Here is a 12,660-nt window from a genome sequence, read left to right on the forward strand (position 1 = left end):
GTTTCATTTTCACCTATCATAATATTCACTGTTATTGGATTAGTCTATTATATTAAAATCCTTACTAAATAATAATATTCATGCATAAGTTATCTGTCTGTCCCTTTACATGCTTAGATGCTAGACTTTTCATATAAAATTATATAGTTGTATGGAAATAGTTTGCAGTACAAATATATAATTTTGAACTTCGTCATAAAATGTAATAATGCAGACGAAACCACGGCTGAAAGTATAATTCTTAATAAATAATGGACTTGACACAGTAATTTTATTAATACAGGTAAGTAATATATTTTCGGAGAACAATGCGTTAAGTCCTCCTGTGAACGTTAGGTACACGCTAAAATATTTTTAACACTATGATATTAAAAAGTACCCCTTTAACCATGATAATAATCAATGTTTCCTTAATACATTTAAAAATAAAATGTAAAATTCATATAAATTTTTCATAATCTGCTTCTCCTGTAAAGTTCGCCAATTGTGACTTGACACGCATTACTTCTGAGGTACTGAAATAACAATATATAGCGATTCAACTAAACATTTGGCTAATAATATGTCTTCACGTATAAGAAGTAGTATATAAATAAACGTATCATGCGGACAGAGTAATTGCATGTCAAGATGTTACATAACCTTTTTAAACAATACATATATTATACAATTAAATAATGCAAAAGAATTCTGGCTCGATACTCGCCTCGCCACTACTACACCCGAACTGAATACATCAAAATCGCCCAGTCTACACAGATTATTTAAGGCTTTACTCGCGCGCCACAGGAAAGCATTTTGGCAGTAATTTGTGGATACCAGAGGTAGTAGAATAGGTGTGTAATGCCGCACTGATTTCAATGGTACGGTAAAATTAATTTTAGAAAGAAGTTCCAGAGAGTTAATTTTATTAGTAATTAGTTTTATTAAAAAAACAATGTCACCAATTTCACGCCGTTTATATAAAGGAAGCAAGTAGAATCGTGCATATTGATTTAGGTAAATATTAGAGGAATAACTTAGCTTCAGAACAACAAAAACTTAACAAATTTCATTTGTAGTTGCTCGATTCTGTTTGTCTTTTTTTTATAACGGGGATTCCAGATCTCTGATCCATACTCTAGGATACTTCTAACAAAGGTGCAGTATAAAATTTTAATAGTTTTGACGTCTTTAAAATTTTCTGAGGTTCGCATGATGAATTCCAGTGCTTTTGAGGCTTTTTTAATAACTTCGTCGATATGCTCATCAAATATTAGCCTCGAATCGTGAATCACCCCAAGATCCCGCACCTTCGTAAGTCTCTGCACACTTTGCACTTTTTTAGTTGGTATTCAGATAAAATTTGAGCTGACTGACGACAGAATGATACAAATGGACATTAGATGGATTAAGGTCCAATTTCTTTAATTCGCAATAAGTGCTCTAACGTAATAAATCCGGCTGAAGGTCGAGTACGTCGGATCTGGTTGAGATGGTCTTGTAAATTTTCATATCGTCAGCAAAACATAGCAGCTTAGAGTGTCGGAAACATGATTCAATATCATTTACAAAAATCAAAAACAGCAGTGAACGTAAGAGGGTAGGAACCCTGGGGAACGCCACTAGGAACAACAACCCAACTAGATATATAGTTATTGATAACTACAGCCTCGGATCTGTTAGAAATATAAGACTCAAACCACCTAAGTAAATCACCACTAATTCCAATTATTTAAAATCATTTTCAGTATATCCGCATCGTTGGTAGTAGCAGCATATGGTCCCATTATGTCTAATATGTGTCCATCACGACAAACAATCATAAAAGGTTTGATGAGATTACGGTATTTGTGAAGACTGTAGCTGACGCGCTGGAACAAGAAGTTTGTGCTTTTTTCAGTGAACAGGTAAGTCCCATCAAGAATAATGATTGCTTTAGGATTATCATCATTACCAAAAATATAATTTAGGCAGTGTTCTGTTTCGTTCTATTATCTCATCTCTAGTTATATGGTCTAAGCCCATATGAAGAGACACAAAGGCATGACCTTACTTAACATATTTTTCGGCCTATGGTATGATTAGAACAATTAAATAAAGAACCAATCCTGTTGTTCGGTTCTCCATTTCTGAGTTTGCACAAATACACAACCAAGAAGGTCACCGAGGAGCATATAAACCGCGACAAATTAAAGAAGATACGCGTAAAATCGGCAGCACAAGTGTTCAGCTGCTGTAGCGACAGAACATCTGACAGTACGAAATCTTTTGCCTGAAGAGTGTAGGCAATTGATACCAATTACATTACTTATTGATAAATTGTTTGATTTATTGAATAGTAACACATTTCATGTGCCAGATGGCAAAATGTATAAAGGATGTGTTAAACCATCGTCATCCCACCATCAACTGTGGGAAAAAGCAATAAAAATCTTAAAAACTGTTAAATTTATTAAAAAAAAAGAAAGTTGGTGGCAAAATACAAATGGTGGAAAATACAGTCCCGTCAGTGAACAATTGAAGGCATGAAGGCACTTTGCAAAAATTAAATGTAAAATATAGTTTTGATGCTATGCTAACCAGACATTTTAACCAGGACTCAATCGAAAACTTCTTTGGGAATATCAGGAGTTATGGGGCGAGAAACACGGCACCCGATACTGTTGCGTTTGCATGTAAATCTTTGTTTCTAAATAACTTTAACTCGCCCCACTCCCTACAGACAAATTGTGAGAAAGACGATACATGTTTGGAAACTTTACATTTTTTTTAAATGAAAGCTAAATCACTGAGTTGTACCTGATATTCCTAATGAAACAATTGAGTTCAACAATGAATTAATCAGATTAGTAGAAAAATGCGACGGAGACTCAGGTCAGAGAAATTATGTGTGTGCTTGGGTCTTGAATTTTTTTTTGAAAAGTGTAGTAAAAACATGCCGTAACTGTCGGTCGAAAATAATAGAAATTAAGGTAAACGCACCGGTAATGGACAAGGATCCAATAATGGACAAAAAATAAAAATATCATCCAGAATAAGGACACGAACCAGTTTTTTATACTAGCAATACTGTGACATAGACTACAGACATCGAGCTGTCAAAGTTTAACGTTTTATTCAATTCGATCGGTTAGATAGACAAGATAGCGTGAGTACAAAGTGTCGCTGTGATTGTAAATTGATATTAGCGGCTTTTCTTAAAGAAATTGTTAGTGCGGTAAGTAGAAAATTTCATCTGTAAACTGGTATGGCTTTATTTTAATCAGAATGTGTTTTCTTTGTCGGGTTAACCATGAAATTAAGACAAAAACGCACATTGTTGTTACTCCAGCCGGCTTAGACAAGTGGCAAACGCTCCGAATCTATTCCGTGTCGAAAAACGCTAACGCTTTAGCGTTGTCACTAACAATTTGGTAGCCAAGCGTACAAGGACTTGTCGAACGCTCAATCTATTCTATCGTACGCTTAAAAGTGAACGTAGTCTATGGTTTCAATTGAAAACGTCTGAACGACATTTTAAAATTTTATATTATTACGGTAATAGAAAATATTTGTACTTACGAAAAAGAAGTATTAAAGTATTTGGTAAGTACAATTAAATACTATTTATAAGTTTGGATGAAATATTATTATTTTCATTGTCTCTTTTGTCGTTGTACTGTAATTTACCTCTCCCTATTGAAAAACTCCAATAGGATCCCATCAAAAGCGACAAAAGCCACTTCGAAACCGAAACCGATAGATATCTTTTATTTTATTTTATTTAATCACGTACAGAACAGGCATTATAAGATACAAAAATATTTCATACATAACATAATATCAACTGTCTAGGTTGAAACCCTTAATGTGTACGACATAAAGCAAAATAACACACTAAACAGACAGAAATCGATGGAATATACATATGTAAAATTAAACTTAAAAACTAAAATTGCTTAACCAGAAACATGTTCTAAAAGTTTGGTTTTATAAGAAGCGAGAGAACAGTGGTAAATGTCTATATCAATACAAGTACTGACAAGCTGGTTGTACAGGCGACACATGCGAGATAAGGGATTATAATAAGATGTGTTATTACGATAAACTACAAGAGAGAACACCTTAGGCCTTCTAATACGGTAGTTTATGTTAAAGTTAAGTTGAGACAGTAAGTACGGCGAGTCAATGAAGTTATTAATTACTTTGTAAAGTGTCATAAGATCTAAATATTTACAACGGCAGGCTTTAGAAAATCATATATAATATATCTACTGGTTTCTAAGGGGCTTTTGTCACTTTTGATCGGATCCTATTGGAGTATTTCAATAGGGCTATTCATCATACAATATACAGTATTCGCGTAACAATATAGTGTAAGGACGCTTAAAGTTTGTAAGTTTAATTAAGTAAGCAATTTATTTTTGTTTCAGTGATGGAACCAAGACAGAGAGCAAGTCTGGAACAATTTTCAATTTTAATAGACTTCATGGAAAGGTACCTATTAATATTTCATTTTTGTGTTATTTAAAACCACTACCTATACCGTCATATTAACAATGGCGGGCCACTTATAATATTACTACTTATTTTTTTGATTTAGACACGGAGATCTGTCAAGACCCCAGTCAGGTCCTCAAGGACGGCTTAAGGGTGATCAGCTGTGGCAACAACTAACAGATTCTTTAAATTCCCTTGGTGGTGGTGTTAAAAAATCATCAGATAAATGAAAAAAAGTAATTACCTATTTAATAATTACCTTTTTCTATTTTTAATTATTTACATACTTATTTTTATATAAACTGCTTTTAAATAACTATATTTATTTAGGTATGGGCTGACTGGAAGACTAAAACTAAAAAAAAGTATTTAACCTTAAGGCTTCAAGCAAGTCGCACTGGTAGTGGTCCAAGCAGGAGAATACGTTTGACTGCCTTAGAGGAAAGGGTGGTGGCGGTTATTGGAGTTTCTGCGGTGTTTGGTCAAGCTGGTATTCAAGAGCAAGGCTTTCGCGTTAGTTTAAACCCTTCCGTATTTACTAGCTGCTCCTTAGTATCTTTTTTTTTTATACAACTAGGTCAGCAAACAAGCGTACGGCTCACCTGATGGTAAGCGATCACTGTAGCTTATAGATGCGTGCAACACCAGAAGCATCGCAAACGCGTTGCCGACCCTACCTTACTTGCTAACAGGAACACAACACTGCTTGAAAGCAGTATTATTTAGCTGTGATCTTCTGTAAGGTCGAGGTACTACATACGGGCTGCTCCATATTTTGAGCAGAAAATTTCCTGCTGTGCCCTACCTCAGTTAAATCTCATCATCTTCAGTTAAGCTGCACCAGAATCTCTATAACAAACCTATTAAACCTTAGGTGCTACCTAAAGTTAATTTTTCGTGTTTAAAAATACCACCTGTTTTTAGCCTGAGAGTGCTATGGAGGCTCCATTGGCACTTGATATTGTGGTGGAGGACCACAGCAGCCAGAATAGTAAGTAAACAATTATTTATGCAGTCTTTGGTTTTAAAAAACTTTGAATAATATTTTTACTTAATTAATAAGTAGGTAATAAGGTCTTTGTTGTCCACTGCGGCTCTATCCATGCATTGTTACGAGCACACTGGTAAAAAATATGTTGCATATGTCCATCCCCAGAGTTATTACTATACTATTATTACTGAATATCTTTTTACGACTTGGAAATAAATATAATCTATTGCTTTTCAGCAATACCTAGACATTCTTCGCCGGCCTTAGCCTTGTTAACCCAACCGGAAGAGGATACACCAGCACCGTCGCCGTCTCTACCTCTACATTTACCATCAGCACCGTCGCCCTCGCTACCTCCACAAGCACCACCACCACCACCATCACTTCCACGCACTTCTCCAGTGCAAAATAGTCGACGTCAGGCTTCAGGCTCTCCACGCTCACCTTCGACAACTCCGCGTCGGGCATTATTAAGAGCACGAAGAAATAGATCCTTAACTCCATTTGAACATGCTGCAGATTTATTTGCAAGAATTGAGGAAAAGCGCCTCGAGCATGAAGAGGCACGTGCCAAGCGCCTTCATGAAAGAGAGATGGAGAGGCTACGAGTGGAAGCTGAGAGGATTGAGGTCACAAGAGCTCAGAACAATTTATTAAATCAATTGAGCCTACTTGGTCAACAGCTCATTGATGTAATAACGCAGCAGCGACCAAGTAGTTCTTAGTTTATAAGTTATTATGTTGTTGTTGTTGTATGTATGTATGTTTGTTTTTGTATGTTTTTATAATATAATATTTTAAATGCTATTTTGATTTATTTTTTCCCTATGGAAATTATTTTTAAAATTTTTATATATAATTTAGTTTCATTAAAATTCTTATTATTAGTACCCATGCAGCCAGAAGTGCGGCACAGCGCATCCCTCCCACCTAAGATTTATATAGGTATAAGTTGACTATTAGACTGACAATAAACAATTAAAAAGAAAGAAAGTAAAAAGAGCTTATTAGTTATATATTATATAATAAATTAAATTAAAAAACAAAGTACAAGTATATCTTACAATCTATTTATTAAGCAATTAAGTATTGCTCTTCCATTCATGAGCTCGTCTTGACTGCTGGCAGCAGATAAACCAACAGGAGCTTCATCATCACCACCATCATGTGGTTCAGCTACTACGTCAACTGGTGGTGGTAGATGAGCTTACAATGCAATGTTATGCAATACACAACATGCTAGTACAATTTTGCTGGCAACATGAGGATGGTAATGAAGAGTTCTATGTTTCAGCAAGCATCTCCAACGTGCTTTAAGTAGCCCAAAACATCGTTCAATGCAATTTCTTGCTTGTATGTGACGGGTGCTATACATTTCTTCCCGAGAACTTGGTGCAGCATTTAAAATTGGTGTCATTAACCATGGTCTCTGAGGATATCCAGAATCACCTAAAACAAATTAAATAATATAAATTATTTAGTGGTGAATTTTTTTAAGTTACAATGAATAGTATCCTTTTATCAAAACAAAGTTGCTGTTCACATTTGTCTATATGTATATCCAATAACTCCTAAACCACACAATAGACGTTGATGGGTTGTCACTATCAGAAAATTTTTGAAGGTATGTATAATATATAATTATATAGTACCTACATTTTATTTTACCCAGTGCAAAGCCAAGTTGGTAGACTAAAATATTATATTATACATAAAAAATGTATGCTTTTGTACACTTACCTAGTAACCATGTTTGTTCACCATGTCGATGAAGTTCACGCATGTATGGTTCAACTTGACTAGATGCCCATATAAAGGAATCATGCGTGGCTCCACCATATTTTGAATTTACATTTAAATTTTTTAAATTATGGTCACAAATCTGAAAAACCACATAACTTATAATAAAGAATATTAAAAGATAATTATTCTATCCCTAATTCTTATCAAATATAACAGCTTCATTGAATTTTAGTTTAGTAATGAAGTATATCTACTGATTCTCATAATAATATAAAATTTACCATTTGTACATTCAAAGAGTGGTACCCTTTCCTGTTAAAAAACAAATGTTCATCATGGTCCGGTTTGACAATTGCTACATGGGTGCAGTCTATACAGCCTATAACACCAGGTAAATTAAATCTTCTCTGGAACCTAAAAAAAATTTCAGTGTTAAGTTAATAAATTTCGAATTTATTCAGTCACTGCAGTCTGAAGTTTATTCAGTATTGAAATGATACCCGCCTGATAAAAAATATATTGTTTATTAGGAAAAATGTACCCATTTAAATATAGTAATGATTATAAATAAAAAAGGATGTTAAATAAGTATTAGATACTCACTCTTGTCTTATGCTCGACCTTTCTTGTATTGTTTGGGGAAGGTCAATGTATCTCAACATATAATTACTGTTGAGTGCCTCTAGAACTTGTCGGATACACCGACTCACTGTTCTTTGGGGTAAATGTTGAGTGGCACCCACGATCCTTTGATACGACCCTGTAGCTAAGAAGCTCAGAGTACAAAGGACCTAGAAAAAGCAACAAACATGTAAATATGTACCTATCTTAATTGTCATAGCATTGTAAAAAGTAATGATTTCTATTTTATTTATTAACCTTTATTTCCAAGGGAATTTCTTTTGTTCTTCGCAATGATGAATGAACCCTTAAATCCCGACAAAGCTTTTTAAATGATATTTTGTCCAGTCTAAATCTTTCGACAAACAGAAGATCGGGAATTTCCCCAATATTTTCTAAATACTAGCGATTAATGTTTCTTCGCCTTCGTCTTAACCACACTTCTTCATTATGCGCAGCCCACAATAGTCTAAGCTTATGCATTTTAGCGTTAAATGAAACTAGATAACGAAATACACAAACAGTCACAACACGTCCACGGCCAGCTGATCAAAGATCCGCCATTTTATAGCGTTATCTACAAGGTCTTAGCGTTCGCTAAGTATCGAACGCTAGCAGGCGAATTAGTTTGTCAAAAGTGCCACTTGGCTAGGATTTCTAGGGAGAATTTGTACTTCTCTAGCGTTTCGTATTAACGAATAGACTAAATGGACATTTGGCTACCAATTTTAAATTCTATTCGTTCGCTCGGATCGCATGTCGAAAGCTAATGTCATTCCCATACATTGAGAATTTTATTCTATTCTATTCGTTTAGCGTTAATGCCACTTGTCTAAGGGCTCAGAGATGTTATGTTTGTCGATATTTTATTGATGTTTATAACTGGTGCGCTGTAATTGAATAGTTCCAATAATGGAAAAATGTCGAAACTTAATTTTACTTTTTTGTATTCAGACTTTTAACTAATTTTACTGTAATTATTATTCTTTATTATAAGTTAGTTGAAAATTATAAAAATGCTGATGTTTACCAATAGTGGACGTATGTGGCCATTATTGGATATATTATAGAAACCAGTTATAGACATTGATATAAAATTATACTGTTTCTTTGTTTTAGAAATGGCTCCTAAGAAAGATTATACGCCTCAACAAATGAACTGCGCTATCGAAGTAGTAAAAAAGCATTAAAAATATCCGAAGCAGCAAAAAGTTCAATGTACCTAGAATAATCTAGCACAACAAAATCACTGGTAAAAGTCCGATTGAGTGCTCAGTGGGACCCAGCGACATTTTAAGTAAGGAAGAAGAAAATATTTTAGAAATCTGGATCAAAGAAATGTTAGTTAAACATATCCCTGTAACAAAAGAAGATTTAATGGACAGTGTCCAAGGTATAATAGTCGACAAAAACCAAGATTTTAAAGATAACAGACGTGGCAAAAAATGGTATACATCATTTCTGAAACGACATTCTATTGCTGAACGTGTAGCTCAAAATTTATGTACAGCAAGAGATAATGTTACCCAAGAAGACATCGAGAAATGGTTTTCGGAAGTTGAAAGTGATCTAAAAGACAGAGGTCTGATTGAGATAGTAAAACACCCTGAAAGGGTTTTTAACACAGATGAAAGTGCGTTTTTTTTTTTAAATCCAAAACCAGGACATGTTCTTGCTAGAAAAGGAGATAAAAATGTGTATGCTTCTTCAGGTGACGATAAAGAAAATTTGACCGTTCTAGTACAGGAAATGCTGCTCGAGAGTTGGCACCTAACTCTGGTTGTATTCAAATATACAAGAATACCCTCAATAGTTTCAGAAAATTTCCCCGATGACTGGGCTATTTGGTCACTCAGAAAGTGGATGGATGTGCTCTGCTACATTCTACGAATATATGAAAAACGTTTTTTATCCTTGGCTGACTAACAAAAATACTGAAAAGCCAATTATATTTTTTTTTGTATGGACACAAGTCACATTTGACTTTACACCTATCTAATTTCTGCTCTGACAATGGTATAGAAATCATAGCACTTAACCCAAATTCTACGCATATATTACAACCAATGAATGGACTTGACTGTATTTTAAGCCTTTAAAGTTGTAATGGCGAGAAGCAGTAAAGAATTGGAAAATGCAACATTTGGGACAAGTCACAAGTTTAATTTTTTTAGTATTTAATGTATTCTTATCAAAATTCGTGTACTGATTACGATAGTGGCCGGTCTGTTTACATCTGTAACATTTTATATTTTCGGTTTTGATTTTGACATATCTCTATTATCTTTGGTTCCACCAGTGCTGCCCATCTTATTTTTGCGAAAACTCGCAAATACTCAGCTGACGTCACCAGTGTCTTCCTCTAAGCGCACCTAGGTGAAAAAGCGTCCAGCGGAGCAAGCGTTCTGTTACGCGGCACCACCCGGTAGTCTTTTTAAAATAAACACACAAGTTGTTCAAATATTGATTTAGTTTATTATATCGTCCAAACACTAACAGTAACTGTCCCTAAAAACACCTCACTTTCCTTTTCTGGGTAAAAAATATATATAGTGACGCGTTGGATGGTAAACAGCAACTGACTCGACCGCATGGAAAATGGAATATTTAAAAGGAATTTAAATAGCGGCGTCAGCACCAACCGCGAATTAAACCTAGGTATAACAGTTCGAATGCGAACAAAACGTAATTTTTGTAAGTCGTTTAATTTCTTCATAGTTGGTAATATGCTTTTAAGAAATAGAAAATCCTCGTCATTTTTTAATTTATCATCTTGTTGGCTGTCTTTAAAACGTGTTTCCATTAACAATAGTTTCTTTTTTTCGATCTCTAACATGTCATCTTAGATGCTAGAACGTTTTCGGATGTTAAACGTTGATGATGGTTGAGAAGCAGAAGAGCCAGCAGGTGACTGTACATGATAAAATCCTGGAGATAACAAAGACTCAATGATATCACTATCACTTTGCGTATTTTCTGTGTCATGACTACTCTCTGTTTCTTTTACGGTTAAATTACCTGTAGATGAAGCAGGAGTTACTTCGTTTTTCATGAATGACATTAAGTTAAAATATTGCCACGTCGACTCCCATATTTCCGATTTGTTTCTGATCTGAGAACTGGTTGATTCTTTATCTTCTTTCTATACTGGTTCTTCAAGTGTTTCCAGCGGTTATTTAATGCATCTTCCTTAAAAAATTATAATAATAATTACTTTCATGTATTTCATTTGATAACAGGTACCTCGTTACAGGAACTTCTTTTCGATCACTGGCGTTTAGTTTTCGAATGGGGAAAACAACAATAGCAAACATTGTATATTTAACTTGTTCAGCTATATGGATGGAACTGGTTGATGTACATAGGCTGCATCCAACCCATAACGACTTAAAGAAGATAGCAAGTGATTTTTACAGACTCTGGCCATTCCCAATGTGCATTGGTTCTATTGACGGCAAGCACTACACGGTGAAATGTCCTTCTTCATATTTTAACTATAAAAATTATTTTTCGATCATATTGCAAGGTGTTGCAGATGCAAATAAAAAATTTCTAGCTATAGAAGTGGGAGGAAAAGGTAAACAAAGCGATGGAGGCACCTTTCACTATTCAACTTTAAATATGTTAATGAAGAATGGTCAACTAGATATTCCTCCACCCGATGTGATACCAGGGATAGCTATACGTGTGCCATATGTTTTAATAGCTGATGAAGCGTATCCTTTAAAAGAACATAAGGTACAGTCGCCAAATTCCGTCCCCGAGCTTAATTTCGTTCCCATCGGTATATCTGTTTCTAAATAACGCCATCTAGTTTTAATACGTCAAATCTAAAGTTGGTTATGTCCTGGCGCAAGACATTTAAAAAAAGGAATAACTTTTCAACTTGATTTTTTAATTAAAAATACTATGAGTACTGTTTAAATATGGATGTATTTAAGTTAGTGTAATAAAATGTAGAAAATGTAAAAAAAAATTTGACATACTAAAACCTGAATTACAAAAGATTAATTTCAACCGAAATAAAACATTTAATTTGGACGAAAGGAACGAAGGAAGGACGACGGAATTAGCATAGTTCAGCATAAAATAAGAAAAATCGTAACGGTGAAAGGTAAGAAAGCAGTTCACAAATTGTTGTCTGCTGAAAGGGGAGCGTTAATAACAATTGTGACTTGTATGTCAGCTTCTTGTCAATTCATTCCTTCATTAATGGTGTTTCCCAGATAAAATATGAAAGCTGAACTACTTGACGGAGCACCTTCAGGCACCATAGGTGGATGTCATCCTTTGGGATGGATTCAACCTGAGTTGTTCACAAAATGGTTTAGACATTTCGTATCCATAGTATAACCATCGAATGAAGACCCCGTTTTGCTGATATTTGATAGTCACTACAGCCACATAAGAAATTTAGACGTGATTGACATTGGACGTGACAATGGCGTATCGATAATCTGCCTATCTCCTCATTCAACTGATCATATGCAGTCTTTGGACGTTTCATTCATGTTTCCCTTAAAAACTTTTTACGCCTAAGAAGTAGAAAATCGGTAAATAAATCACCCAGAGCGGATTGTTACTCACTACCAACTAGGAGAAATATTTGAGAATGCTTATGCAAAAGCATGTAAAATTGTTACAGCTGTAAATGGCTTCCAAAAAACAGGAATATTTCCACAAAATGAAAACATTTTCATAGACTTGCCAAATGCTCCTCTTTCAACCAAATCAAGCATCACAACATCTATTGTAAAATATTTCTCCGTTTCTTTGGAATCCACAAGGTCTAGACTTACAACACCAACGGCATCGCTTAGGTTAAGCAACCCTTCCTCCCCGTT

General features: G+C 34.7%; 2 protein-coding genes across 2 annotated transcripts; one reads left to right on the forward strand and one right to left on the reverse strand.

Moving 5' to 3' along the window:
- The first annotated feature begins 5,232 nt into the window (after positions 1-5,232).
- On the forward strand, positions 5,233-6,259 carry LOC123666780 (predicted GPI-anchored protein 58). Its single transcript, XM_045600834.1, has 2 exons — positions 5,233-5,452; positions 5,690-6,259. Exons 1-2 carry the CDS (start codon positions 5,398-5,400, stop codon positions 6,175-6,177), a joined length of 543 nt encoding a protein of 180 aa, XP_045456790.1. The 5' UTR covers positions 5,233-5,397; the 3' UTR covers positions 6,178-6,259.
- A 200-nt stretch (positions 6,260-6,459) lies between these two features.
- Positions 6,460-8,148, reverse strand: LOC123666779 (putative nuclease HARBI1). Its single transcript, XM_045600833.1, has 5 exons — positions 8,075-8,148; positions 7,799-7,986; positions 7,477-7,609; positions 7,193-7,334; positions 6,460-6,901 (listed from the first exon to the last, which is right to left on the reverse strand). Exons 2-5 carry the CDS (start codon positions 7,855-7,857, stop codon positions 6,660-6,662), a joined length of 576 nt encoding a protein of 191 aa, XP_045456789.1. The 5' UTR covers positions 7,858-7,986; positions 8,075-8,148; the 3' UTR covers positions 6,460-6,659.
- Between the last annotated feature and the right edge of the window lie 4,512 nt (positions 8,149-12,660).

Source organism: Melitaea cinxia, chromosome 27, assembly GCF_905220565.1.
Source record: "Melitaea cinxia chromosome 27, ilMelCinx1.1, whole genome shotgun sequence".
NCBI lineage: Eukaryota > Metazoa > Arthropoda > Insecta > Lepidoptera > Nymphalidae > Melitaea > Melitaea cinxia.

Coding starts and splice junctions, on each gene's coding strand:
- LOC123666780 (XM_045600834.1), top strand. CDS start 5,398: ATGGAGGCTCCATTGGCACTTGATATTGTGGTGGAGGACCACAGCAGC. Junction 5,453..5,689: donor GGACCACAGCAGCCAGAATA/GTAAGTAAACAA, acceptor ATTGCTTTTCAG/CAATACCTAGACATTCTTCG.
- LOC123666779 (XM_045600833.1), bottom strand. CDS start 7,857: ATGTTGAGATACATTGACCTTCCCCAAACAATACAAGAAAGGTCGAGC. Junction 7,335..7,476: donor ACTCTTTGAATGTACAAATG/GTAAATTTTATA, acceptor GTGGTTTTTCAG/ATTTGTGACCATAATTTAAA. Junction 6,902..7,192: donor TGAACAAACATGGTTACTAG/GTAAGTGTACAA, acceptor AATTTGTTTTAG/GTGATTCTGGATATCCTCAG.